Source organism: Oncorhynchus mykiss, chromosome 8 (assembly GCF_013265735.2).
Source record: "Oncorhynchus mykiss isolate Arlee chromosome 8, USDA_OmykA_1.1, whole genome shotgun sequence".
Classification (NCBI taxonomy): Eukaryota; Metazoa; Chordata; class Actinopteri; order Salmoniformes; family Salmonidae; genus Oncorhynchus; species Oncorhynchus mykiss.
The window spans coordinates 56,558,346-56,583,025 of NC_048572.1; the positions used below are offsets into that span (position 1 = coordinate 56,558,346).

At 43.0% G+C, this 24,680-nt stretch overlaps 1 protein-coding gene and 1 pseudogene across 7 annotated transcripts; one reads left to right on the forward strand and one right to left on the reverse strand.

Annotated features, from left to right (window-relative positions):
• LOC110530195 (acyl-coenzyme A thioesterase 11) lies at positions 1-17,202 on the forward strand. Of its 7 annotated transcripts, none has more exons than XM_021613066.2 (18): positions 1-975; positions 5,517-5,702; positions 6,891-6,900; positions 9,352-9,524; positions 10,910-10,979; positions 11,101-11,161; positions 11,284-11,388; positions 11,523-11,658; positions 11,806-11,959; positions 12,212-12,331; positions 14,317-14,455; positions 14,604-14,659; positions 14,764-14,830; positions 15,298-15,381; positions 15,557-15,690; positions 15,832-15,996; positions 16,097-16,223; positions 16,431-17,202. In XM_021613066.2, exons 2-18 carry the CDS (start codon positions 5,567-5,569, stop codon positions 16,617-16,619), a joined length of 1,926 nt encoding a protein of 641 aa, XP_021468741.2. In that variant the 5' UTR covers positions 1-975; positions 5,517-5,566; the 3' UTR covers positions 16,620-17,202. The 7 variants fall into 7 exon arrangements, with proteins under 7 accessions (XP_021468741.2, XP_021468740.2, XP_021468742.2 ...); XM_021613065.2 differs by lacking the exon at positions 1-975 and adding an exon at positions 997-1,318; XM_021613067.2 differs by lacking the exon at positions 1-975 and adding an exon at positions 997-1,318 and having other exon boundaries at positions 11,284-11,385.
• Positions 17,203-18,616: 1,414 nt separating this feature from the next.
• Positions 18,617-21,101, reverse strand: LOC118965627 (annotated as a pseudogene).
• Positions 21,102-24,680: the final 3,579 nt, after the last annotated feature.

The window sequence follows — 24,680 nt, forward strand, 5'->3', positions numbered from 1 at the left end:
TTCCTCACGTGAAGCCCATTGATTTACAGAACTGGCCTCTTTTGATTACTAGCAGATATGGTTTTTAAATAGTATTATTATTAGTGGTTCACTGATGCCTGCTGCTGCTGAAGTGCGAAACAAATAATTTAATTTTGGTCCATTCATTGTGCAGAGGGACGCGTTGTTGTGTCTGGACTGGACGCGCTGGAGATAAGGAAAATGGCATCCCTTGAGAGGGCAATAATAAGATGTCAGGAGAAGTGCAGTATTATCATAAGGAGACATACTTGGAATATGAAGGAGGAATGAGGGAAAAAGAGAGGCAGAGGAGGTTGAAGAGAGAGAGGGGTAGGAAGAGGGTGAGCTTGAATCGTTTAAAAATGGCAGGAAAATAGAGATGGTTTGTTAAAGAAGATTGGTAGAAAGTGTAAGCAGAGTGAGCTGTACATCGGATCGAAGACAAGAGAAATGGAAGTGAACGAGGGCGAAGTATCGGAGGGGGTAGGTGTGGTGAAGTTCTCTGATACTAATACATTACGTTGTTACAGGTGTCAAGCTTATGGGCATGTGGCAGCAGTGTGTACGAAGGAGGTTCTTAAGTGTGAGAAGTGTGCAGAAGGGCATGAGACAAAGGAATGAGTAGCATTGGGGAAAGTAATGGTATGTGTTAATTGGAAGGGTGCCCATAGGGCTGGGGATCAGAAATGTCAGTTGCGAGAGAGGCAGGTTGAGGTTTCCGGGATTAGAGTAGTGCAGAAGTTGTCATATGCTGAGGCAGTGAAGAAAGTAGAGGAAGATGGGTTGGGGTGGGAGGGATCCTGAAAGGAGTGGTGTGAGTAGTATATCTGTACAAGTACAGAGAGATAGGTCAACAAGTGATATATGCTTGAGTAAGATTAGATTTTTAGTGTTTATAGAAATGGTTATCAACTGTACTGGAGGGATGGAACAAAAGTCGCTGAAAAATGAGGTTGTGGTGGCAGCTGCAGAGAGGTATTTGGGTGTACAAGACTTGTCAGAAGAGTTACAGGGTGTGTTGAGTGTCTTGTCCTTTCAAGCTGTTGGCCTGAGGTAGGACTAGTGGAGTAGGGTGGTGCGTTTGAGTGTAAGGTATTTTTGTTGATTTATTTGAATTTTCAAGCTAAGTATAAGGGAGTTATACTCCAGTCTAGTATGTGGCGGTAATGCAAAAGTGTTTGGATGCCAACCGCCGTTAAACCTCATCGAAGAAGAAGTAAAGGAAGCGAAGTCGCTCTCGGCCAAACCCCTCCCTTTCGCTAATTTCACCGTGTTTATGATCCGGGTGGAGACCCCGTGAGCAGTAAACGTGATAGATGTGAGTGAGGATGTTTTCAACACCGCTATTACGAATCTTAGTGTTCATCCCGTCGTTTAAACCACTGAAACAATTGTGCTTAAAATGTTTGACTGGCAATGGGGATGTTTTCGTATGCTTAAAAACATACACCAAGCAATGTACTTTATGGAATGTATTCAAACAACCGTGTTCAGTAAGCTGTTGATAAGACTGGCAGTGGACAAAGTGCACAGTGTTGTTCACCGGAGAGTAGCCTATACATTTCATACGAACTCCTGGCTAGCCACTGGACTTGCAGCTACCTTTAACTAGCTGTATAATTCACCCTACTTTACGATCAACTGGCCAGCTGTATCAGGCAGCTAGATGCGAGGGAAACAAATATATTTGGTAGCTATCCGTCTGATTGATTGTTACAGAATATCCCTGTCGAGGGCGCTACAGTACGCTATATCACTGTTTGTCTGAGTATTTGTGTATTCATCAATTCCGCATACTCATGCCTTAAGCCAATCGAAAAAAATAGCCATGTGTCTGTCTCACACAAAGTTCCCTCCATTTTTTTCTGGTGCAAATTTCAGGTTTTCTGAGCAAACTTTAACGTCATGTGCAACTTCCAACTCGCGTTAATTGTGAACACTGACGCATGTTGATTTTCGTCCATCCACACCAGACGCGATCAGGTCACGTTGGTTGAAATATCAAAACAAACTATATTGATTTGGGGACAGGTCGAAAATCATTACACATTTATGGCAATTTAGCTAGCTGTTGCTAACTAATTTGTCCAGGGATATAAACATTGGGTTATTTTACCTTAAATGTACAAGGTCATCTACTCCGACAATTAATCCACAGATAAAATAGTAAAAATAGTTTGTCCATGAACAAAATGTGCACACGTGGCTACATGCAGCTCTCGCTCTGATCTCAAAACGAGCGCATCAAATCAGTTTATTTGTCACGTTCGCGAATACAACACTTTCCTACTCATTCATTACTGCTGCTGTGCTAGTTGAGGCGCTGAGTGGAAGTAGGAAGAACTCACATTTTATGGCTTATAAAAAGTGTTGAATACAACGTGTTGACAGTGCTGAGTATGGACTGAAACATGAATTCACTCATAAAAACAGCATCTCTTTGCTATTTTGAACCATTTCATGTGTCTGAAGGTGTAAACTCTGCCTTCCCGGCAGGCCCAGCCAGAGTGCTGCAGACAGTCATCTGAGCAGTAGGCCTATAGTGCATTTGATTTGCTCTCTGGGCCCATCGGAGAAGGCAGCGTTTGCTTCTCTCTGCCTGCTTCCAGAGGCAGTTTGGAACTCGGTAGTGAGTGTTGCAACCCAGGACAGACCATTTTTTACGCGCTTCAGCACTCGGCAGTCCCGTTCTGTGAGCTTGTACCACTTCGCGGCTGAGCCGTTGTTGCTTTTAGATGTATGTTTCCACTTCACAATAACAGCACTTACAGTTCAAAATCAAATCAAATTTATTTATATATATAGCCCTTCGTACATCAGCTGATATCTCAAAGTGCTGTACAGAAACCCAGCCTAAAACCCCAAACAGCAAGCAATGCAGGTGTAGAAGCACGGTGGCTAGGAAAAACTCCCTAGAAAGGCCAAAACCTAGGAAGAAACCTAGAGAGGAACCAGGCTATGTGGGGTGGCCAGTCCTCAGTTGACCAGGGTAGCTTTAGCAGGGCAAAAATTGAACGAACTGACTTTTTGGAACGGTGGCATCCTATGACGGTGCCACATGGGAAGTCACTGAGCTCTTCAGTAAGGCCATTCTACTGCCAATGTTTGTCTTTGGAGATTGCATGGCTGTGTGCTCGATTTTATACACCTGTCAGCAACGGGTGTGCCTGAAATAGACAAATCATTAAGGTTTTCGGACCATTATTTCAAGCAAAAAAACATGAATAAATGTGTGGTCTCAAATATTCAACATTAAGGATAAGTTATATTATACTAAGTTACAGTATAATAAATATATTTGTTTTTTCATTGGATGACCCCTCATTTCGAATGACTTAAAAATGTTGGGGGAAAAGGGAGATGGTTTGTTAAAGAAGATTGGTAGAAAGTGTAAGCTGAGTGAGCTGTATGTCCTCATTCACTTCCATTTCTGTTGTTCGATCCAACAAAGTATCCGAGGGGGAAGGTGTGGTGAACCCATGCCATCTGATGCCCCCTTCCCGTGGGCCTTTTTCAGAAAGGTTCCAGGTGATTTGTTTGAATCCGTAACTATGTGGCAGAGTGCGAAGTAGATACATGTCCTTCTTGTTTCTGTATTGGGTGATGGGACCGTAGCTCATCATGTGGAGTGTCATGATTTGTGGATTCTTGTTCTTGACATCTCTTAGGACAGACTCCAGGTGAGCCCATACTGCTCTCTCATCATGTCTAAGCGAGTCAGATATGGTGGCGTAGGACTGGCTTCCCTCCGATCGTAGACTGCCGTCTATGTAACCGATGTGAAATGGCCGTGGCTTTTGTGGAGCGATGGGTAACGATCCTTCGTGGGTGTCAGTTGTTGATGTGAGCAGAGGGTCCCTGGTTCGAGCCCGGCGAGGGGACGGACTAAAGTTATACTGTTACATTGACACCCCTGTTAGTGATTAAATACTGGAGAGTTGAGACCAAATCACGGACGCTGGACAGAGTGGATTTCAGTTGTAACAAAAGACAGTTTTAATGAGTCAGAGATATCTTGTCCCGCAGTTTTACGTGCACGGACCTAGTTCACATAACTCGGCAAGGAGCCAGGTGAAAAAGAGGCTTTATACTACGGTTACATTCATTTTTATACATAGAATAAAGTAGGTGGAGTCTTGTCGTTTCGGTCTTCTTGACTGGTCGGAGGGTTGGAGGCGGGCCTTGCTCTAGCCAGAGCGGGCCCCATTGGTGCACAGCAAAAGTCCTTTGCTCTTGGGACCGGCCAGTTAGAGGGAGATGAGATGTGTGTTTATGTAAGGAAGAGGGGGTCAGTCTTATGGCTGGGTGTATGTGTTCTTACGACGGAATGTCTTTGTTTATATGAGCTATGTGTATGAATATTTATATAACACCCCCCAAAGTAGAACCACTGGGTTTCTGTGGCTAATTTGCAATTGAGTTAGCAGTAATCTGTATCCTGACGATAAATGCATCTGCAAATTGACCCTCAATTAATATAGATAGAATGGTTAGTATTTTCAGTATTAGCTGCTTGATAAAAAAAAGTTTTTGACATAAAACACCCTTACCCTACAAAAACCTGTAGATTAATAACTTAATAAAAAGACAAACATATTGACATCATTCAGTACAACCATTTTGTGATCCATTGTTTAATTTAACCTTTTATTTATCTAGGCAAATCAGTTAAGAACAAATTGTTATTTACAATGACGGCATAGGAACAGTGGGTTAACTGCCTTGTTCAGGGGCAGAACAACATATCACCTTTCACCTTGTCAGTTCGGGAATTCGATCTAGCAACCTGTCGGTTACTGACCCAACGCTCTAACCGTGAGGCTACCTGCCGCCCCCAGCATATGGTGTACCCGGAATTTCTGGTGACTCACACGTGGCTACATGCTTATGACTTTTCTCACATAAACATGTGCTTATACACCCATGTGAACACTTGACTTTGACATCAAGTATTTTCTAAACGTTAAAAAGACATGTATGAAAATACCCGCAAATAAGTATAGAGCCGGTATTTAAAGTTAGAGCGAAATTTAGTGTAAAGACAAATTTAAAGTTTAGCTTCACTGTCCAGATAAATATGTAGGGGAGTATAGGCCCGGATTCAATACAAGGTGTTATAGCACAATATAACAAACTTCTAATAGTAATTTACGCTTCAGCCGACATGTGTAGCGCTAACCATTAATGCAGTGTCCGCGAACGTCAGGGGAAAAATGCCTTTTTAAAGGCGCGTTGTTTGCTGTTTATTGCGCTGCACTATAACGCAACTTGCATTGAATCCCAGCCATCAGCGATGTAGTGGTAAAACAAATAGTTGGGTAAACGCTGATCGCCGTTCGCGGTAAGTAAAGAAACATTCCCTTTACTTTGAATGCATTTTCCTGCTAAAAGTGGGTAAATGCTCACACAAAATAAAAATAAAAGTTTGTAAACTGCCAGCCATAGATTACTACATACATTGATCAATAGCTTAGCCGTTATATTGCACCTGTTATTGGTCCCCTTTTCCCTCCCAGGTGAAGACTTGTTCCACGTGTGAGAACAGAACGGGCTACTGCTCAAGAGCATGGCCCCTCTCCCAATGCTTGCTGGTAAGGAGGAGGTCAAAAGCACAGCAGACCACGTCCTTGAGACGTTCTATCCCATCTCTCCCACCATCGACCTGCAGAGTGTCCAGGTCTACCAGGAGCAGAACCATAAAGGTAATACTACTGTTTATCTCTCAGCAAAACCAGTCAATACACCTACAGATACATAGGATTTGACTGACGTGTTTTTATTTATTTCACCTTTATTTAACCAGGTAGGCTAGTTGAGAACAAGTTCTCATTTACAACTGAGACCTGGCCAAGATAAAGCAAAGCAGTACAACACAAACAACAACAGTTACACATGGAATAAACAAACATGCAGTCAATAATACAATAGAAAAGGTCTATATATAGGTTGTGCAAATGAGGTAGGATACGGGAGGTAAGGCAATAAATAGGCCATAGTGGTGAAATAATTACAATATAGCAATTAGACACTGGAGTGATAGGTGTGCAGAAGATGAGTGCAAGTAGAGATACTGGGGTGCAAAGGAGCAAAATAAATCAAATAAATAACAGTATGGGGGATGAGGTAGTTGGATGGAATATTTACAGATGGGCTATGTACAGGTGCAGTGATCTGTGAGCTGCTCTGACAGCTGGTGCTTAAAGTTAGTGAGGGAGATATGAGTCTCCAGCTTCAGTGATTTTTGCAGTTCGTTCCAGTCATTGGCAGCAGAGAACTGGAAGGAAAGGCGGCCAAATGAGGAATTGGCTTTGGGGGTGACCAGTGAGATATACCTGCTGGAGCGCGTGCTACGGGTGGGTGTTGCTATGGTGACCAGTGAGCTAAGGTAGGGCTTTACCTAGCAAAGACTTATAGATGACCTGGAGCCAGTGGATTTGGCGACGAATATGAAGCGAGGGCCAGCCAACGAGAGCATACAGGTCGCAGTGGTGGGTAGTATATGGGGCTTTGGTGACAAAACTGTGATAGACTGCATCCAATTTGCAGAGTAGAGTGTTGGATGCTATTTTGTAAATGTGACATCGCCAAAGTCAAGGATCGGTAGGATAGTCAGTTTTACAACGGTATGTTTGGCAGCACGAGTGAAGGATGCTTTGTTTGCGAAATAGGAAGCCGATTCTAGATTTCATTTTGGACATAATCTAACAGTTACAAAATACACTGTACAGCTGTGCAGTTTTACCGGTCCCACAATTGTCACACATTTGTTATAAACAGAAATGGATAGTAACAGTGAATCCATTTTTACTTAGTAACTTAGATTTTTATACAAAAGCTATTTGAAAACATATGACCAGGTTTTTCTTCTTCTCTCTGGGTTGCCTCTTCAGATTCCTCCAGGTCTGTCGGGGTACAAGTATAAAACATTCCAGAGGTTCCTGTCCCTTTATCTGAACGGAGCTGTGTGAGCTGCAAAAATCAGCGCCTGAACAACAACAATAACCTTCCCATTTCTACTGTCAATACTGTCATATCTGAAAATACAGAAACCCTAGATAATCTATCTCATCATAGTCAAACGTTTGATTGTGTTTCTCTACCCTCGGACTGTTGTGGTTTTGAATTACACTCAACAAAAAACGCAACATCCAACAATTTCAAAGATTTTTACTAAGTTACAGTTCATATAAGGAAATCAGTCAATTGAAATACATGAATTATGCCCTAATCTACAGATTTCACATGACTGGGAACACAGATACGCATTTGTTAGTCACAGATACTGTACCTTAAAAAAAAAGAAGGTAGGGGTGTAGATCAGAGAACAGTATCTGGTGTGATCATCTGCCTCGTGTAGTGTGACCCGTCTCCTTCACATAGAGTTGATCAGGCTGTTGATTGTGGTCTGTGGAATGTTGCCCCACACCTCTTCAATGGCCGTGCGAAGTTGCTGGATATTGGTGGGGACTAGAACACGCTGTCGATCCAGAACATCCCAAATATGCTAAATGGGTGACATGTCTGGTGATCTTGTCACAGTATCTCTATGCATTTAAATTGCCATTGATAAAATGCAATTGTGTTTGTTGTCTGTAGCTTATGCCTGCCCATACCATAACCAGACCACCACCATGGGGCACTCTGTTCACAACTTTGGAATCAGCAAACTGCTTGCCAACTGCTTGCCCACACTGCTTGCCCACACAACGCTGTACAGTTGTGTGCTCTTCATCCATGAAGAGCACACTTCTCCAGCATGCAGGTGGCCATCGAAGGTGAGCATTTGCCCACTGAAGTCGGTTACGACGACAAACTGCAATCAGGTCAAGACCCCGGTGAAGACAACAAGCATGCAGATTAGATGGGTTCTAATAGTTTGTGCAGGAATTATTCAGTTGTGCAAACCCACATTTTCATCAGCTGTCCGGGTGGCTGGTCTCAGACAATTCCGTAGGTGAAGAAGTCGGATGTGGAGGTTCTGGGCTGGCGTGGTTACACGTGGCCTGCGGTTGTGAGGCCGGTTGGACGTAATGCCAAATTCTTTAAAAGGACGTTGGGGGTGGCTTATGGTAGAGAAATTAACATTAAATGATCTGGCAACAGCTCTGGTGGTCATTCCTGCAGACCAGCATGCCAATTTTAGTCTCCCACAAAACATGAAACGTCTGTGGCATTGTGTTGTGTGACAAAACTGCACATTTTAGTGGCCTTTTATTGTCCCCAGCACAAGGTGCACCTGTGTAATGATCATGCTGTTTAATCAAATTCTTGATATGCCAGACCTGTCATTTTAAATGGATAATCTTGGCAAAGGAGAAATACTCACTAACAGGAATGTAAACAAATTTGTGCACAAAATTTGAGAAAAACTTTTTGTGCAAATAGAACATTTCTTGGATCTTTTATTTCAGCTCATGAAACATGGGACCAACACTTCACATGTTGCGTCTATATTTCTATGTAATTATGATAAACACATTATAAAATTTTTAAAAAAATGTTTCCATAACTTATTGAGTGGTTACAGATGTCACACAATTAAAATGGACTAAATGTCGTACTCAAGATACATTGAAATATGCCGGTGAAATGATCCATTCCACCTTAAAATGTGGAGGGTGTTAGCGTCACGTCCTACCCACAGTCACTAAAACGGTCCGATCACAATATCATAACCACCTGAAGCGCGTCGGAGGTTGTCGACACTACATGGGCAGAGTACGCGATCTGGAAAAACCCAATCTCGAAATATTCCGTGCGTGTTATACCTTTTGAGGTAAATGAATAAACAAAATCAAATTATCTTCGTCGTATCCTGATTCCACTGCTGCGTGGGCATTTTGATTTCATGTTTGTACTTTGGAGTGAACTTTTCTCTGCAGTTAGCTACCTTTGCGATCACTAGTGCAGTGTCCATTCATGCTGGTAGCTCAGATTTAATTTAGTTAATGTGCTGCTACGTTTTTTACGACGGTACTTGCAGCTGTCGAATAGAATGAACTAGCATTGCTGCTACTTAGCTGTCTAAGGGAAGCTCCTATAGCAGAACAAGATTTTGCAATCACTGGCACTGCGCAAGAATCTGTCACACCTACTGTGTATATTTGAGTTCAGGTGAGTCATGGAGCAGGCGAGCTCTACTGCCAGTTAACTTTGCTACTGCTCTTTCTATTTAACCCTTTGAAGACCCAGGGATTATAAAACCCAGGAATTATAAAGCATATTCTATATTTCATTTTAGATGGTAGGTATTTCTGTATTTGCTGGCTAAAGCCTATTTTTATGTGTAACATGTTGGTCATTGTAGGTCACCCAAATGAAACGCATTAACTAACATATGTCTTTTCCTAGAGAAAGCATCTCCGGGACCCCTAAAATGAGCAGACACCAAAATGGGGAGGAGTACAGGAACCCAACAGAGGTGAAGAAGAGCCAGATAGTGATGCCCTGCCATGCCAACCACCGCCAGGAGCTCAGCGTGGGAGAGCTGCTCAAATGGATGGACTCTACAGCCTGTCTGTCAGGTGTGTGTTCTCTTGCTCACAGTAGGCTTGTGGGAATATGCTTATTGGTCCATTTTGGATGATCATTTTAAGGATTTTTATTCGGATCCCCATTAGCTGTTGAAGAAACAGATGCTATTCTTCCTGGGGTCCAGACAAAACACAAATGGAGAAGAACAGCAACGCAGGTTTAAACTAAGAACACTAAAGGGCAATGGGACTGAAGTTCCTTAGTAAGACATGATTAGGTTGCATTGCTATGAAACCTAAGAAACTTTTACTAAGACATGATTGAGTCATAATATCGCGTACACGTCCACATCATGCTCAGGAAGCCCTTTGCGTATATAATGATGGCATAGTTTTTCACTATGAAATGTCAACACATTGTAACACTGTAATATTTGGTGACACTGACCAGCGTTATCTTCACAGGTAAAACCAGCGGTGATGTTTCTAGGACGTCTTGAGTACTCCACTGTTACTTGACGTCTGAGTACTCCACTGTTACTTGACGTCTGAGTACTCCACTGTTACTTGACGTCTGAGTACTCCACTGTTACTTGACGTCTGAGTACTGCACTGTTACTTGACGTCTGAGTACTCCACTGTTACTTGACGTCTGAGTACTCCACTGTTACTTGACGTCAGTACTCCACTGTTACTTGACGTCTGAGTACTCCACTGTTACTTGACGTCTGAGTACTCCACTGTTACTTGACGTCTGAGTACTCCACTGTTACTTGACGTCTGAGTACTCCACTGTTACTTGACGTCTGAGTACTCCACTGTTACTTGACGTCTGAGTACTGCACTGTTACTTGACGTCTGAGTACTTAGTTGTTACTTGACGTCTAAGTACTCAGTTGTTACTTGACGTCTGAGTACTCAGTTGTTACTTGACGTCTAAGTACTCAGTTGTTACTTGACGTCTGAGTACTCCACTGCTACTTGACGTCTGAGTACTCCACTGCTACTTGACGTCTGAGTACTCAATTGTTACTTGACGTCTGAGTACTCAATTGTTACTTGACGTCTGAGTACTCCACTGCTACTTGACGTCTGAGTACTCCACGGTTACTGACCATCTGGAATAATAGGCTATGCTTATAACAACAGATGAAATATACTTTGTAGACTCTTTGACTCTGGCATAACAATTTGTCACTTTTGTTTAGGGGGAGAAAACATAGTCAGGTTAGGCTAATGGACAGTATCCCGGGACTGAAGGGTCACACTTTTCCTACTGATGTGCTGCTGTGACAAAACGAAAGTGACTCTTGCACTCACGAGAGCCCTATGCTTGGCACACTATGTATAGTATGTTGAACAGTAGTCCGTTCTTAACTGTAATCTGCACTCTCTAGACAGGAAGTACAACCTCATTATTTATTTACTCACTACAGCTGAAAGGCATGCTGGGTGTCCCTGTGTCACTGTCTCGGTCGACGACATCCACTTTGAACACACTATTGGGTAGGTGTCTGGGTTGTTAGGTCGCCTTCTTTTGTTGTGTGCATTCTCTCTTAATGACAACTACTGCTGATAAAGTATGGCTTACTTAAGGATGTGTGTGTGTGTGTGTATGTTTCTTCAGGGTTGGACAGGTGGTCAACATCAAGGCCAAAGTCAATCGAGCTTTCAACACCAGCATGGAGGTCAGGCCACATTCAAACCCTATGACATATACCCAGTCCAAATCCAAACGGATTGATTTCCAACTGCGCAATAGTTAAATTCCGGTGATTTTGATATTTTGATGCTTTGTGTGTGTCTAAAGGTTGGCATTGTGGTGAGCTGTGAAGACCTGTTCAGTGATACCCACTGGAGTGTGTGTCGGGCGGTTGCCACGTTTGTCAGCCAGCGCACCACGGGAGGGAAGGTGGTACTGGATGAGAGAGTGCCTTTATAAAGATGCTGGGTTGACGTTTAAGTGTTGCTGCTGAGTAATGTTGAGTGTGTGTCTGCTCTCTGCTGTAATCGGCAATTAACTTGACTTTGCGGGTATCCACTCTACAGGTGCAGCTGCGTCCGTTGGTCCCCTGTACACAGGCGGAGCAGGTGGAGCACAGTCTAGCAGCTGAGAGGAGGAGGATGAGGCTCGTCCACGCTGATATCATGAAGGACCTGCTCGCTAACAGGGCCTTCCAACAAGGTCAGTTACTGTGGCATTGACCTTTGCGGGAGGACTAACACCACTACAGGAACTGTAATGGGGTATGACTCGTCATGCTGAGTAATATTGAATTTGTGTATGCTGACACGTTCTGTAATAACCTGTGTGTGTGTGTGTGTGTTTTAGTGGAGGTCCAGGAGGCTGAGAAGGCGGTGCCAGCAGAGAGGACACGGGTGGAGAGTGTTGAGTTGGTTCTTCCCACTCATGCCAACCACCAGGTCAACACGTTCGGAGGACAGATCATGGCCTGGATGGAGAACGTGGCTACCATCGCTGCAAGGTATAACACCCACACCAGATGCACACCATCTGTAATTCTCTTAAATACGCAAAGATGTGATAGGATTGCGCTCATAAACCCTTTTTTGGACTGGGCACCTATCACATTTTTGCATAGCTAGATTGGTTGTATTTTGACACTAGCCCGAGTGTAGTAATGTTATTACACATTGATTCCAGATAAAACAAAACGTATGACATTTAAATGTTTGTTTTTTTTACTCCTCTGTGTCATCCTCCTCCTCCTCTCCAGTCGTCTGTGTAACGCTCACCCCACCCTGCAGAGCATAGACATGTTCCATTTCAGGGGTCCCTCACACGTGGGCGACCGGCTGGTCCTCAAAGCCATAGTCAACAATGCATTCAAGAACAGGTGAGCTTTAGATCATTTACTGTATAAAGCAAAATCATAAATTGGTTTGACAGTGATTTTTGTTGTTGTTGTATTTGAGTCTTTCAAATCAATGGGGGAGTACTTGTGCTCATGTTATTGGGTGAGTCATCGGGGGAACATTTTACGATAAGGCTCTATTTGTAAAGGGGTTATAATAAAGTTATTAACAATTTATTTGATCATTTGTGAATGCATTATAAACCATTAATAAATTGTTGTATCGCATTGGTCAAAATAGTGCAATAACAGGTCAGTGTTTGCCAAATACTGAGCCAGTATTTACCTCCAGTTATTAACCATTTATAAAGAGATCCTTATGTATCATCATGCAACCTTATTTTCAATAGTTGCACAGTTGAACAAGAGTTTATTTTCTTACTTTTGGGTTTGATGCATTGGTGCTTTGTCCCAGAAACAGAAGAGGTTGGTTTTCATGGTGTCTGGACCCACCTTTGAAACCTTGATGCCCTGGCCAAATTTACTTCCAGGACATTATTCAATCATCATTCTTAACATGTTACCCCAGATGATGTCAACACACTTTTCTTTGACAGAATGGTGAATGCTCTGGTGTGAAATGGTAACCGTATTACCTTCGGTTGGTGAAACAGTGGAGGTATCCTCTCACAACGTGGAATGTTTTGGTCTTCATACCCAGCATTCATTGACTGGACATATTTAACAAAGTGTTGAATCTTCTCATGTATGTAGTGATGAGTACCCAATACTGCCTATAAGTACACTATATATACAAAAGTATGTGGACACCCTTTCAAATGAGTGGATTTGGCTATTTCAGCCACACCGGTTGCTGGAAGGTGTATAAAATAGAGCACACAGCTATGCCATCTCCATAGACAGCCATGCACCCTCCATGGCAGGAGAATGGCCTTACTGCAGAGCTCAGTGGTACCGTCATAGGATGCCACCTTTCCAAGAAGTCAGTCAAATTTCTGCCCTGCTATATCTGCCCCGGTCAACTCTAAGTCATTTTATTGTGAAGTGGAAACGTCTAGGAGAAACAACGGCTCAGCCGCAAAGTCGTAAGCCACACAAGCTCACAGAATGGGACTGCCGATTGCTGAAGCGTACAGCGCATAAAAATCGTCTGTCCTCGGTTGTAACACTCACTACTGAGTTCCAAACTGCCTCTGGAAGCAGTGTCAGCACAAGAACTGTTCGTAATATTCCAACATCTAGTGGAACACCTTCCCAGAAGAGTGGAGGCTGTTATAGCAGCAAAGGGGAGACCAACTCCATGTTAATGCCCATGATTTTGGAATGAGATGTTCGGCGAGCAGGTGTTCACATACTTTTGGTCATGTCGTGTATGTCTAAGCTCTGAGTGAACTCTCAAATAATCTATAGATGTTTTACCCACATGTAGAACTGCAAAATGTATACCTTATTTTAAAGTGACAATCCACTGCCCATTAACAAATTAATTACCAACATTTATAACTGCTGAAAAGATACCTTTCTAAGGAAAGTGAAAACCTACGGATCATGCATTGAGTTAGGCCTACCAATATTTATAGCTTAAAAGAAAGTGGAAACCTTCTGGCCATTCTCCTGAGGGATCCCCTTTAACATTACAAGTCAGAATAGAAATTGACGCACTGTCACATGATGTCAGTGTCAACACAGAATTCTGTGCACGTTCCAGGGTCGTCTTTATTTCAATCGCGTTTCACAGATGGGCAGATCTCACAAAGTCAGGGATTTCTCCGAACCACACCAAAAATATGACTTGAGATCTTCAGATGAGGCCTTAATTCCCGGAATAAAAAAAAAAGTGTAATTACAAACCCTTTATAAACCCTTTACAAATGTAACCTTATTCTAAAGTGTTACCGGTAATGGATTGATCAATCTCTAATAAGTTCAAGTTTCACTCATTAACTTTCATTGGATCTGACCTGCTGACCTGAGATGGTAACGTGAGTGTCCCCGTGATGTCGCAGCATGGAGGCGGGCGTGTGTGCGGAGGCTTATCAGGGGGAGGAGCCTCTGAGACACATCAACAGCGCCTTCATGACCTTCGAAATCCGCGACCAGGAAGGCAAGCCATGCACGTTGCCAAGGATACGACCCGAACCGCTGGTCAGTCACCTGATTCTCATTCACAACTGATCAAGATTAGATAAATGTTCACATTTTAACTAAAAATGTTAGAAACAGTAACTAAGGGCCCTATTTTAAACCATTTTCACAATATTGTCCTGTTGTCTGATCTGAATCTCACTGACAGGAGGGAATGAGACGTTACCAGGAGGCCATCGCTAGAAACAAGATCAGACTCGACAGGTGAACAGATGAGCCCATTTGTTAACATTACTGCAAAATCTAGATCATAATTAGAATTAAGGCACAAAACGGAGGTGCCAATATATGTTTATGTGTTTATTCAGGAAGTACATAATATCCTGCAAGCAGACAGAGGTGCCCTTATCTGTACCGTGGGACCTCAGCAACCAGGTAAAGGAGGAGAAGGGGGGCCCCAAATGTCTCAATGTACTCACTGACTACAAGCTTTGGTTCTCACTCGGGTTCTCTCTTAACATAACAGTTGATACAACTTAGACGTGAGAGGTAAACAGTACCGACAGGAGTTGAAATGCTGGTCAAGAAAGATGAAGAATAATAAGCATGTCTCAGTCACCAGTAAAAAACAAAGTTCATACGTGTGCCGGGTTTTATGGACTGTCCAATCACGTTAGCCGTGAAATCAGATATAAACCATATCGCCGGGGTGATAACGTGATTGCAAAAGTGCTATGTCATGTCTAACTGTCCCAATGAAAACATTGCACTTACCGTGTTTGAAGCTAAATTAGTGTAAAATATGAAAAGTGGAACAATTCCTATTCACATACAGTAGTAATATGATAGTAGTCTGTGATAGTAGTAACAACTGACTTTGACTGTATCGTGAACGGCTGCAGGTGTACCTCAGCTACAACAACGTGTCTGCTCTGAAGATGCTGGCCGCCAGAAACAACTGGTTGTTAAACTCTGAGAAAAACAAGGTGAGCTTTCTTGAGACTCTCTTTTAGGTTAACCACAAGGCAGAGTGGACCACAGGTTATGGCCAAGGGGGCCCTGAATTTTTCCTGATCACATGACCGAACTAGGAAAAACTCGGGGCCCATGTTAAACTAAGGGCTATAATCCTGGTTTATGTAATCCTCCTCTGTCCACCAGGTGAGCCTGTACACCCTGGAGCAGAAGCAGGTGTTGAGTTTTAAGGTCGAGACGGAGATAGACATCCCAGCTGAGAGGGCCTTTATGTTGCTCTCTGACTTAAGCAAGAGAGTGGAGTGGGACCCAAACTACGAGTGGGTATCTGTATGCACGCACACTCTGGACTCTCTCAGGTGGCGTATAAGGCCTCAAGAGTGTACACAGCGGCCTCCCCCACATTTACAGTGTAATGTGTCACACTGGCTTCTCCTGATTTCATGACGTTCCCTGTGCAGGAGGTGTGAGCTGATTCTTAGGGTGAACGATGATGACTTTCTGTACCGCGTGGTGACTCCTTCCATAGGCCAGGATGGGGCCAGTAACAGCCCTTCAGCCAATCAGGGAGGGAAGGTCCAGGACTTCATCCTCCTGGCCTCCAGGAGACCACCGTGTGACAGCGGGTGAGTGGCAGACTGACAGACACAGGCAGGCAGAAAAAAAGAAAGGAGACCATGCGAGTGAGAGCGATTGAGTGACAATGTTTTTCTGTGCCTTTCCAAGGGACCCTTATGTTATTGCTCTGCGTTCGGTCACTCTACCCACACACCCTCCTACAGAGGGCTACAACAGGGGAGAGGTGCTGTGTGCCGGCTTCAGCATCCTGGAGGTCTCCAAAGATATCTCCAAGGTAAGAAAGTGTGTAAACTGTCATTTTGTAGGTCTGCTCATAAGTTCTCCCACTGCACTTGTTTTTAAACCAAAGCGGTGGGTCTTGGCAAAAGTCATTGTTTGCCTTTTGCCTTGAAGTACCTTGGATTTCCACTGGGAAAATGAACATGACAGATTGCACCGTTATTGATGATGTTCACTCCTATCCTTGTGCTGGCTCTCCTAGATCTCCTACTTCAACCAGGCGTCTCCCGAGGTCCTGCCCTACATCTCCACAGACATCGCCGGGCTCTCCTCCAGCTTCTACGGCATCTTCTGCACCTGTAACACCTTCCTCCAGGAGAACAGGGTTGACCATGCCTCCACCCCACAGTCCCAACCACCCTCCTCTATACTAAAACGTACACAACTCTAACCCTTTATCCTTCACCACCCTGACCCCCTCACCCTTGATGACCATTGTACTGATCGATTGAACACACTGCCATTTAGAGGATCCGATTATCTTCAACTGTTTATTTTATTAGAATGGTTTATGAAAGGAGCCTAATTCCCAGATTTGTTTGTGCAGTCTTGCCAACTCCTATGGTCATTGACAATGACCATGAATGTAGGAGTTAGCAAAACAGATCTGGGACCAGGAATGTTTTTTTGTGGCTGTGAGTAATTACGATTGTCCCTTAAAGCACTTAGTCTCCCTATTCTCCCCACCTGTGTTCATTAGATTGACACCCAACCCCCTGTGACCTGGCTCAAGCCTGCCCAGAGCACTCTGGCCTCTTCACACACTAAGCTGAGCCATGTTGACAGCAAGGATTATTAGTGTGGAAAACTATATGTTTTTGAACAATGTTCCCAATCATAACTTGTGAAAAATATGATGTTTAAAATCATTTTAAAAGTGTTTGAACTTTTCCAGAGAAAGAATACTAACCAGATGTCTTTTTTTTCTGAGAAGGGCACTTTATTTGACAATAAAGGGTCAGAATTGCATTTGATATGTCGGATATGTATTATTAATTAGTTTTTTATGACGAGGCTATTAAATGTTTCACCTTTCACACACAATATTGTATCTTAGATAAGATATTTTTATCTTAAACTAAGGCGATTTAAAAAAGGGGGGATATATTGAATAGAAATTACAAAAGAGTAGACAATTATTGCTAATAATTGTACAATCAATATTTTACGATGAAATTGAAGACATGATTTTATTTTTTATAACTTCAAATCCAACAAAACAAATAAATGTAGCAAACTGACGTTTAAGGCGATCATGTCTTCACATCTTAGACCTGTCCCACTGGGCACAGAAGTCAATTCAATGTCTAGTTTTGATTTACATTTGGTTGAGTTGTCAACTAACATGAATTCAATGTGAAACCAACAAAAAAGGTCATCATGTCATTGGATTTAGGTAAAAAGTTGGGTGAAAAAAAGAATGCACTTGTTTGATTACTTTTTGCAAATCCTATCCGTTTTCAGTCATCACATCGATTTTTTTTGGGGGGGGTTGAAATAATGTGGAAACAATGTTGATTCAACCAGTTTTTACCCAGTGGGGTAGTTCTCAGAGATATACAAAACAAGCTTCTGTCTTCACTCTCAGAGGTTGGCCATGATCGCCTGTAGTCCATCCTCCTGATCCCACTTTCTATGCCGTGCTCCATTGTCAGTGAGTATCGTGGCTGCCCCTCCTGAAGCCTCCTCTGCCCCTTCACAGACCTACCTAGTGGCTCGGCCCTCACCTGCAGTGACACTCCTTGCCAGGGCCCCCTCAGTACCTCCTCCATGTCTTCCACCATGGCCCCGGTATACCCCTCCCCCAGGGCTTCAAGGGGCCAGAGTGATATAGAAGACCTGGTTGACTGTGGAGGAACTCCCCTCCCGGAGATGTAGCCCTGGGTCTGGGAGGCACCATGGAACAGGGCCATGTTGACCGAGACGGGGCCATACAGGAGGTCCCAGTGGTAGGCTGAGCTGAGGAAGTGGAGAGAGGGCTCCAGCTAGCTCTGGGACTGGATCTTCAGGTAGGTACCCCAGGGCTTCGGGGAGGCCAGAACCAGGTCCAGGCAGTCCTGGAGAGGGAACTCTGGAAGGGAGCTGTCCACCGCTGGGTAGAACCAGATCCCACTGGAATGATGAGCATCCCACTGGCATTGTGTAAGGTTATGAAGCAATCAGGAGATTTGACCTCTGTATTCAATTGTCAATTTGAGAAAGTATGAATGTCACTGGACTCATATTGTGATGAACCCCCCCCCCCCCCCCCCCCCCCATCTGTATATAACCCATCGTTGCAATTGTCAATGGGTGGCATTTAGGTTGCACCCCATCATAATCCCTCCAGATCTACCTGACAGCAGTGAGGCTCGGTCTGTGACTGTTCCACTGGATGTAGTGGCAATCTCAATATTTTGGCTGAAATTAGTCAAATCAGGTCTCCTCCAGGGTATAACTTTTTCGGCCGATCTCTGCTCTGCAATCACACAAACACATACAACTTAGTCCTAACATCAGGATGGACTGGTTGGAAATACCATTTGGTTTTACTAGTTGTTGAAAATACCTTATTGTGAAGTAATTACATTTTCAAGACCGGAAAGGGGAATGGTAATAATAACAAATAGGCTAATGATGATTTGTATGACGACATACGTTAGTTACTGTAAATTACCTCATACAACGGATTTAGGAGTTCCACAGGTTTTCTTACTGGCAGCTTCTTTGAACTGGGACAGGTAGTAGACCCGTTCAAGGTTGGGTTTGTCCCTGACGAACAGCAGGTCGTTCACACTATTGTTTTTTTGCGAGAAACGTTTCAAGCTCCTAGTTCAGAACAGTCTAACCAAAAGTGGAGATCCTTTGTTGCTGTCCAATGTGATAACTAGTGAGTGTGAACGAGTCAAACCTGAGATATTTTCGTTACCTCCTCCCAGTGTGATTGAACGATTTGAAAGTCCTAACTAGATCAATTACTGTATTTAGGAGCAGTTCCAGTTACCTTGGCGATTGACTGAGCAGCCAGCTGTTGAGAGGCCGTCCATTTCTGGCCATTACAGCGTGGAGGGGAAAGGTGACTTTCTGTGGGGCATTTTCGATGATGGCGTACATCTGGCGAATAGGATTGCTCTTTCCTGGCTACTCACTCACATCCGTTAATGACAGGTCAGAAGGCCGCGACGTTGGACCCAGGGAGGATGTCAGTATTCAGCCACACTGGTCGATTCATCCCTTTAGTCTGGTTTGTCATGCTCAGGAAGTCTAGGGAGGGAGTCGCCGCCTGAATGCTTTTGAAGTTCAGCTTTATGCCTGAAGGAGTCCAAATACAATAGTATCATATACCTGTTGTATGCGTTAGGTAGGTTAGTTCTTAGGAGCATATTTAGACACTACACTACCACTTCCACACTCCATCCCCAGGTGGCAGCAGCACCCAGTCAAGTGCTGTGCTTTGCCAGGGAGTCTTGTTAAAGCTACATGTAATTTAAAGCAACAATAAAATGACCAAATTCACATAGGATTTTAGGTTATAGATCTGTCATTTTCATTGAAAGCAAGTCTAAGAAGCGGTAGATCTATTCTATGTGCGCTATTTCTATGCTTCCCGTTCTTAAGTTTCATTTTTGTATCTTTTACTTTCGATTGAGTACACCAGCTTTAAAAAGCTGAAAATATATATAGATAGACAGTTTAGATGGTACAATGATTCTCTACACAATGACTGCTTGTTTTGACACAAACTGAAATTAGGCGAACTATTAGAACTTTAGCAACCAGGAAATGGGAAAGCGATTTCTGCATTGTGCATCTTTTTTGTACCCCTTTTTCTCCCCAATTTCGTGACATCCATTTGGTAGTTACAGTCTTGTCCTGTTGAAGCAACCCCCGTACGGACTCGGGAGAGGCGAAGTCAGCATGCATGAGCCCGGCCCGCCACAAGGAGTCGCTAGAGCGGATTGGGATAAGGACATCCCGGCCGGCCAAACCCTCCCCTAACCCGGACAACGCTGGGCCAATTGCAGCTAGGCTTAGAACCCCTAGCCTTAGCGAGTGAATCAATATCATTAGTCTAGCTAGCTGGTTTCGCAACATATAACAGTTGATTAAATGTGCTATATTATGTTGTGCAGCTGATCCTTTTAGGTAATTGATCGACATTATTGATTTGTACTAAAGGACCAGAAGAAGCTAAGGCCCTAACTGATATTTAAAGTTGTATTGATAGATTTGATACCTTTCTTTGACTGGAGCACTGCATCCAGGAGGGGCTACCTGAATGTGTCCAATAAGAAACACATTCAGGTAGTCCCTCCCTTTGCTAAACGTTTTGCTAAGTTGTGTCCTAATGAACACTACCCAGGCTTTTACTACTGCAAATCCCCTCTGTATACTGTCAAATGTATACTTGATGTTGACACTTTCTGTACTATACTGGTAAAGTTGCATAGAATTCAGAGAACAATTCATATTTTACCAAAATACAATACTTTGGAGTGCTTTGTTCATCTCTGACTTGTTGGCACGGTGATACCAGGTGGCATGCAGTGTGTCTCTCTCCCTGATGTCTCCAGTTTGGACAAGGAAGTCTAGCATGTGTCCATCAGTAGCAAACGGTAGGATCGTCTCAGAGGTCCCGAGCAGTATCCACAGGGACAGTTATCTCCTAGTCACAGCTGGTTATCTATCATTACCATGTAAGCTCTAGTTATAAAGTGAAATAAGGAAGTCCTATACAGTAGGCTACAGTAAATACAAAAGGTCATTTTAACATTATTGTATGACATTAAGATCAATACTGTAGATGATACATTTCAAGTATATATGATTACTGTATGCTGGTGAATTTGTCTTGAAAAAGGGAAACAAAATAAGAAGTTTGAGTTACCTGCATTTTGAGTCAACGGCAGAGGTGATGGTGGTGGTCAGAAGCAGTACAAGGAGACCTACACTGACACAGCATGATCTACTATTCTTTAGTAAAGCATCGGATATATCTCCTCTGGTCCTCTGGTCCTCTTCTTTCCTTCTTCAAATGGTTTCTTCCTCCATGCATCGTTCACTTCTTCAGACATTCTTTCTCTGTTCTATGAGATCTCAAAGCAAGTGCAGTACGATTGGGTGCAGACAAGGACTGTCGGACTGTTGTGGAGTGAGAGAAAGTTGAGTGTTTTACTGTGTAAAAGTGCAGGCCAAACAGTGTTATCTGTGGACCAGAGATCACATTGATTTCACAGATCAGATAGTGCTTTGTATTCTACCTGTCACCACTCATCTCACTCTAATGACTCGACCCTTCAGGGAGAACTATTGGTTTTTCAAAGGTCAAGGATAAACTTAGAAGGTGAAAGTGATGATTTAGAACAAATGTATGTATCCAATAGATGATGGGTTAATTATTTATACCCTTTTATCTAAAGATATAGCAGTAACAACTGCAGGTGTGATGGGGAGCTATTATTTTACAGCACCTTGTATTTTAATGTCACATTATCAGCTAATCTGAACATTGTTTTTCTCCAGACAACAGAAAATCCAAAAAATATTTTGCAACGGAAAACAAAAATGTGTTTCTTAGTGGACTGTTTCAGTATGTTTTCTTCCATTTAGTGCCTAATGAACATGATCCAGTGATTCACTACTGAACCCTGTGAAGGACACACAGTCCCAATACCGCAGAATAATTTGATGATTGCAATTTATTCTCATGATTATGGATATTGACCATGGTAAACATACAAACTTTGAGCCCTTGTTAAAGCCTAACATGGTATTTGGAAACCTCAGAGCCCTATGAGGGGATCACATGAGATGAGTAAATGTGAATAAGAAAGTTAGTGGGCCAAGTAAACAATGGAATAAGTGACTCTTGTCATTAGTTTTAGGCTCAGGTGCAAGCTGGTAACAATGGTAGACTGCCTTATTCATTATATAGTGGATTATATAGTGGCGCAGCGGTCTAAGGCCCTGCATCTCTGGGCTAGAGGCGTCACTACAGACCCTGGTCTCTCTAGAGACAGCAGGAGCGGTAGAGATACTCTTAATGATCGGCTATGAAAAGCCAACTGACATTTTCTCCTGAGGTGCTGACTTGCTGCACCCTCAACAACTACTGTGATTATTATTATTTGACCATGCTGGTCATTTATGAACATTTGAACATCTTGTCCATGTTCTGTAATAATCTCCACCCGGCACAGCCAGAAGAGGACTGGCCACCCCTCATAGCCTGGTTCCTCTCTAGGTTTCTTCCTAGGTTTTGGCCTTTCTAGGGAGTTTTTCCTAGCCACCGTGCTTCTACACCTGTATTGCTTGCTGTTTGGGGTTTTAGGCTGGGTTTCTGTACAGCACTTTGAGATATCAGCAGATGTAAGAAGGGCTATATAAAAAAATGATTTGATATACAGCTATCTTAAAAATATATTTCTCTATATTATTTTCCACTGACCCTACCATCCCGCCACTAATTGGAGTAAACTAATGAACAACAACAGTTAGGCTTCTACTTCCAGCTTATACACACTATATACGTTTTACAGACACAATCCACATTTTACAATAGTTCTATTTTTTTTGTGTCCTTCCTCTCCCCTCAGTGCTTCACAATTACCTCAAACAGCATGGCTGCCCAGATCCTCACATTGAAGATGACCCAGATGTTCCCATGGTTGAGGCAGACAATGACAGAAAGGGGCTAGCCTGCAGAGATGTTTTTGCTATGCGGTACTTCTCACTACAAAGATAGCTCAAGTGGTTGAAGCAAACAATAGCCATGGATTCGCAATAAAGGGCTTTAATTCACAAATGGAAATATCGGGACCCCAAACTGGTGCTGGTTTGAGAAGAACATTGCTACTGCTTCTTCGTGTTTCTCTCCTCCTTCCTAGCCAAATCAACATTTAGCATTTTTGTCTTCATATCATGCACTTCTTTTAAATACATTAGCTTGCGCCCATGAAATTCCATGGCCAGTTTCTCATGCATGATCAGCATCTTTATCTTTTTCCTCTGGCCCGGGGTTAGTGACAAAATCTTCCCTCCTGGCTGACCTTCACCCTGTCTTATACTCTCCAATCTATGGTGATCATCTGCCTCTAGACAATGATTACATTGCTGCATTCAACAATATTATTTTGCCAAGGGTTGAGCTTATTTCATCATTTTAATTATGGGAGTGCAAGAGATGACTGGCAACATGACATATTCCCTACAGTCCGGGGATGGCACATGTTTAATTCATGTGTCCCAACAAATGAGGTTTTAAATGGTTCCTCGTCTGAGTTGTCCTTATGGTCATCATTGGGATACGGTTGCTGGCCATCAATGATCCCAGTCAAGTCCACCAGCTCATCTGTCTCTGGTCTTACTGGGGGGTCCGCCATCAGTCTTGAAATGCTCCCTACGAGCAACAGCATTTATCTTCTTTAAGTTGATTTTTTTTTTTTTTTGACACAATTCCCTTCAATGTTTTTTTTCTAAAGTCACAGAAATTCTTTGTATGTTTTTTTTAACCTCTGCCCATTGTTTGGTTTAGGTGACTTCCACACAATGCTTATTGTATTAGTGTCCCATCACTGTTTTTTTAAGCATCCTTAGGTCAGCACCAAATGCACATAGTTAATCTAATTAGGCTTCACAAAGATTAACTGGTTAGTCCTTCCTTACCTTAGTATGGGACTCCCTAGAAATAATCTGAAGTTACGCAACGTCTCAGAAAGACTATTAACACTTAATTAATTTTAGTAGAATTAGCCTAGTCCCGACTTAAAATAAACTGTCTGGGAAACCACCCCTCTTAGTTTACCTGGAAATAGAGCCCCTTGCTGTGCTACAAACCCTTACAATGAAGTGTCACTGAAGAAAAGGATTAGGGCTAGAATGGACTGTAAACTAGGTTCAGGACTGTACCTGTCACCATGGCGATAATCAGTCAGAATGCAAATGAGGAGATGGAGCAGGAAATCAGGTTTAAGGGTATATATTACAGTTGAACATAGGAACAAACAGAGCATATGGGGGATGGTTTGGATGGAGGTTAGGAGTTGGGGCTTGTAAGGCCTGTAGGTAGGTAGGAAGGATGTGTTAGGAGTTGTGGCGTGTAAGGCCTTGGATATAGGCTTGGATGTGGATAACAAGGATGTGCTTTATGTAATTGTATCTCCAACAACATAAGAACTAGGCCCTTTCTCATATCACGCACAAAAGGAAGGGAGGAAAAGCTGCTTATATGGTGAAAGGTAGAGGAGAGGTGATTAAGGGTAATTGGAAGCCAATGGAGTCCTGTGGGGTGCCATGACCCTTCACAACAGTCACCTTGTGTAAGCCTAAACCCAATGGAGAGGATATAGAGTTCAGTAGGGCTGTCAAACCAAACTGTATACACTGCCATGTGTCTACCCTGTGCCAAATGTAACCCAAACCAACAACATGTGTAATTTAAAATAAGGATTCAGGAGACTTGAGGACAGGGCAC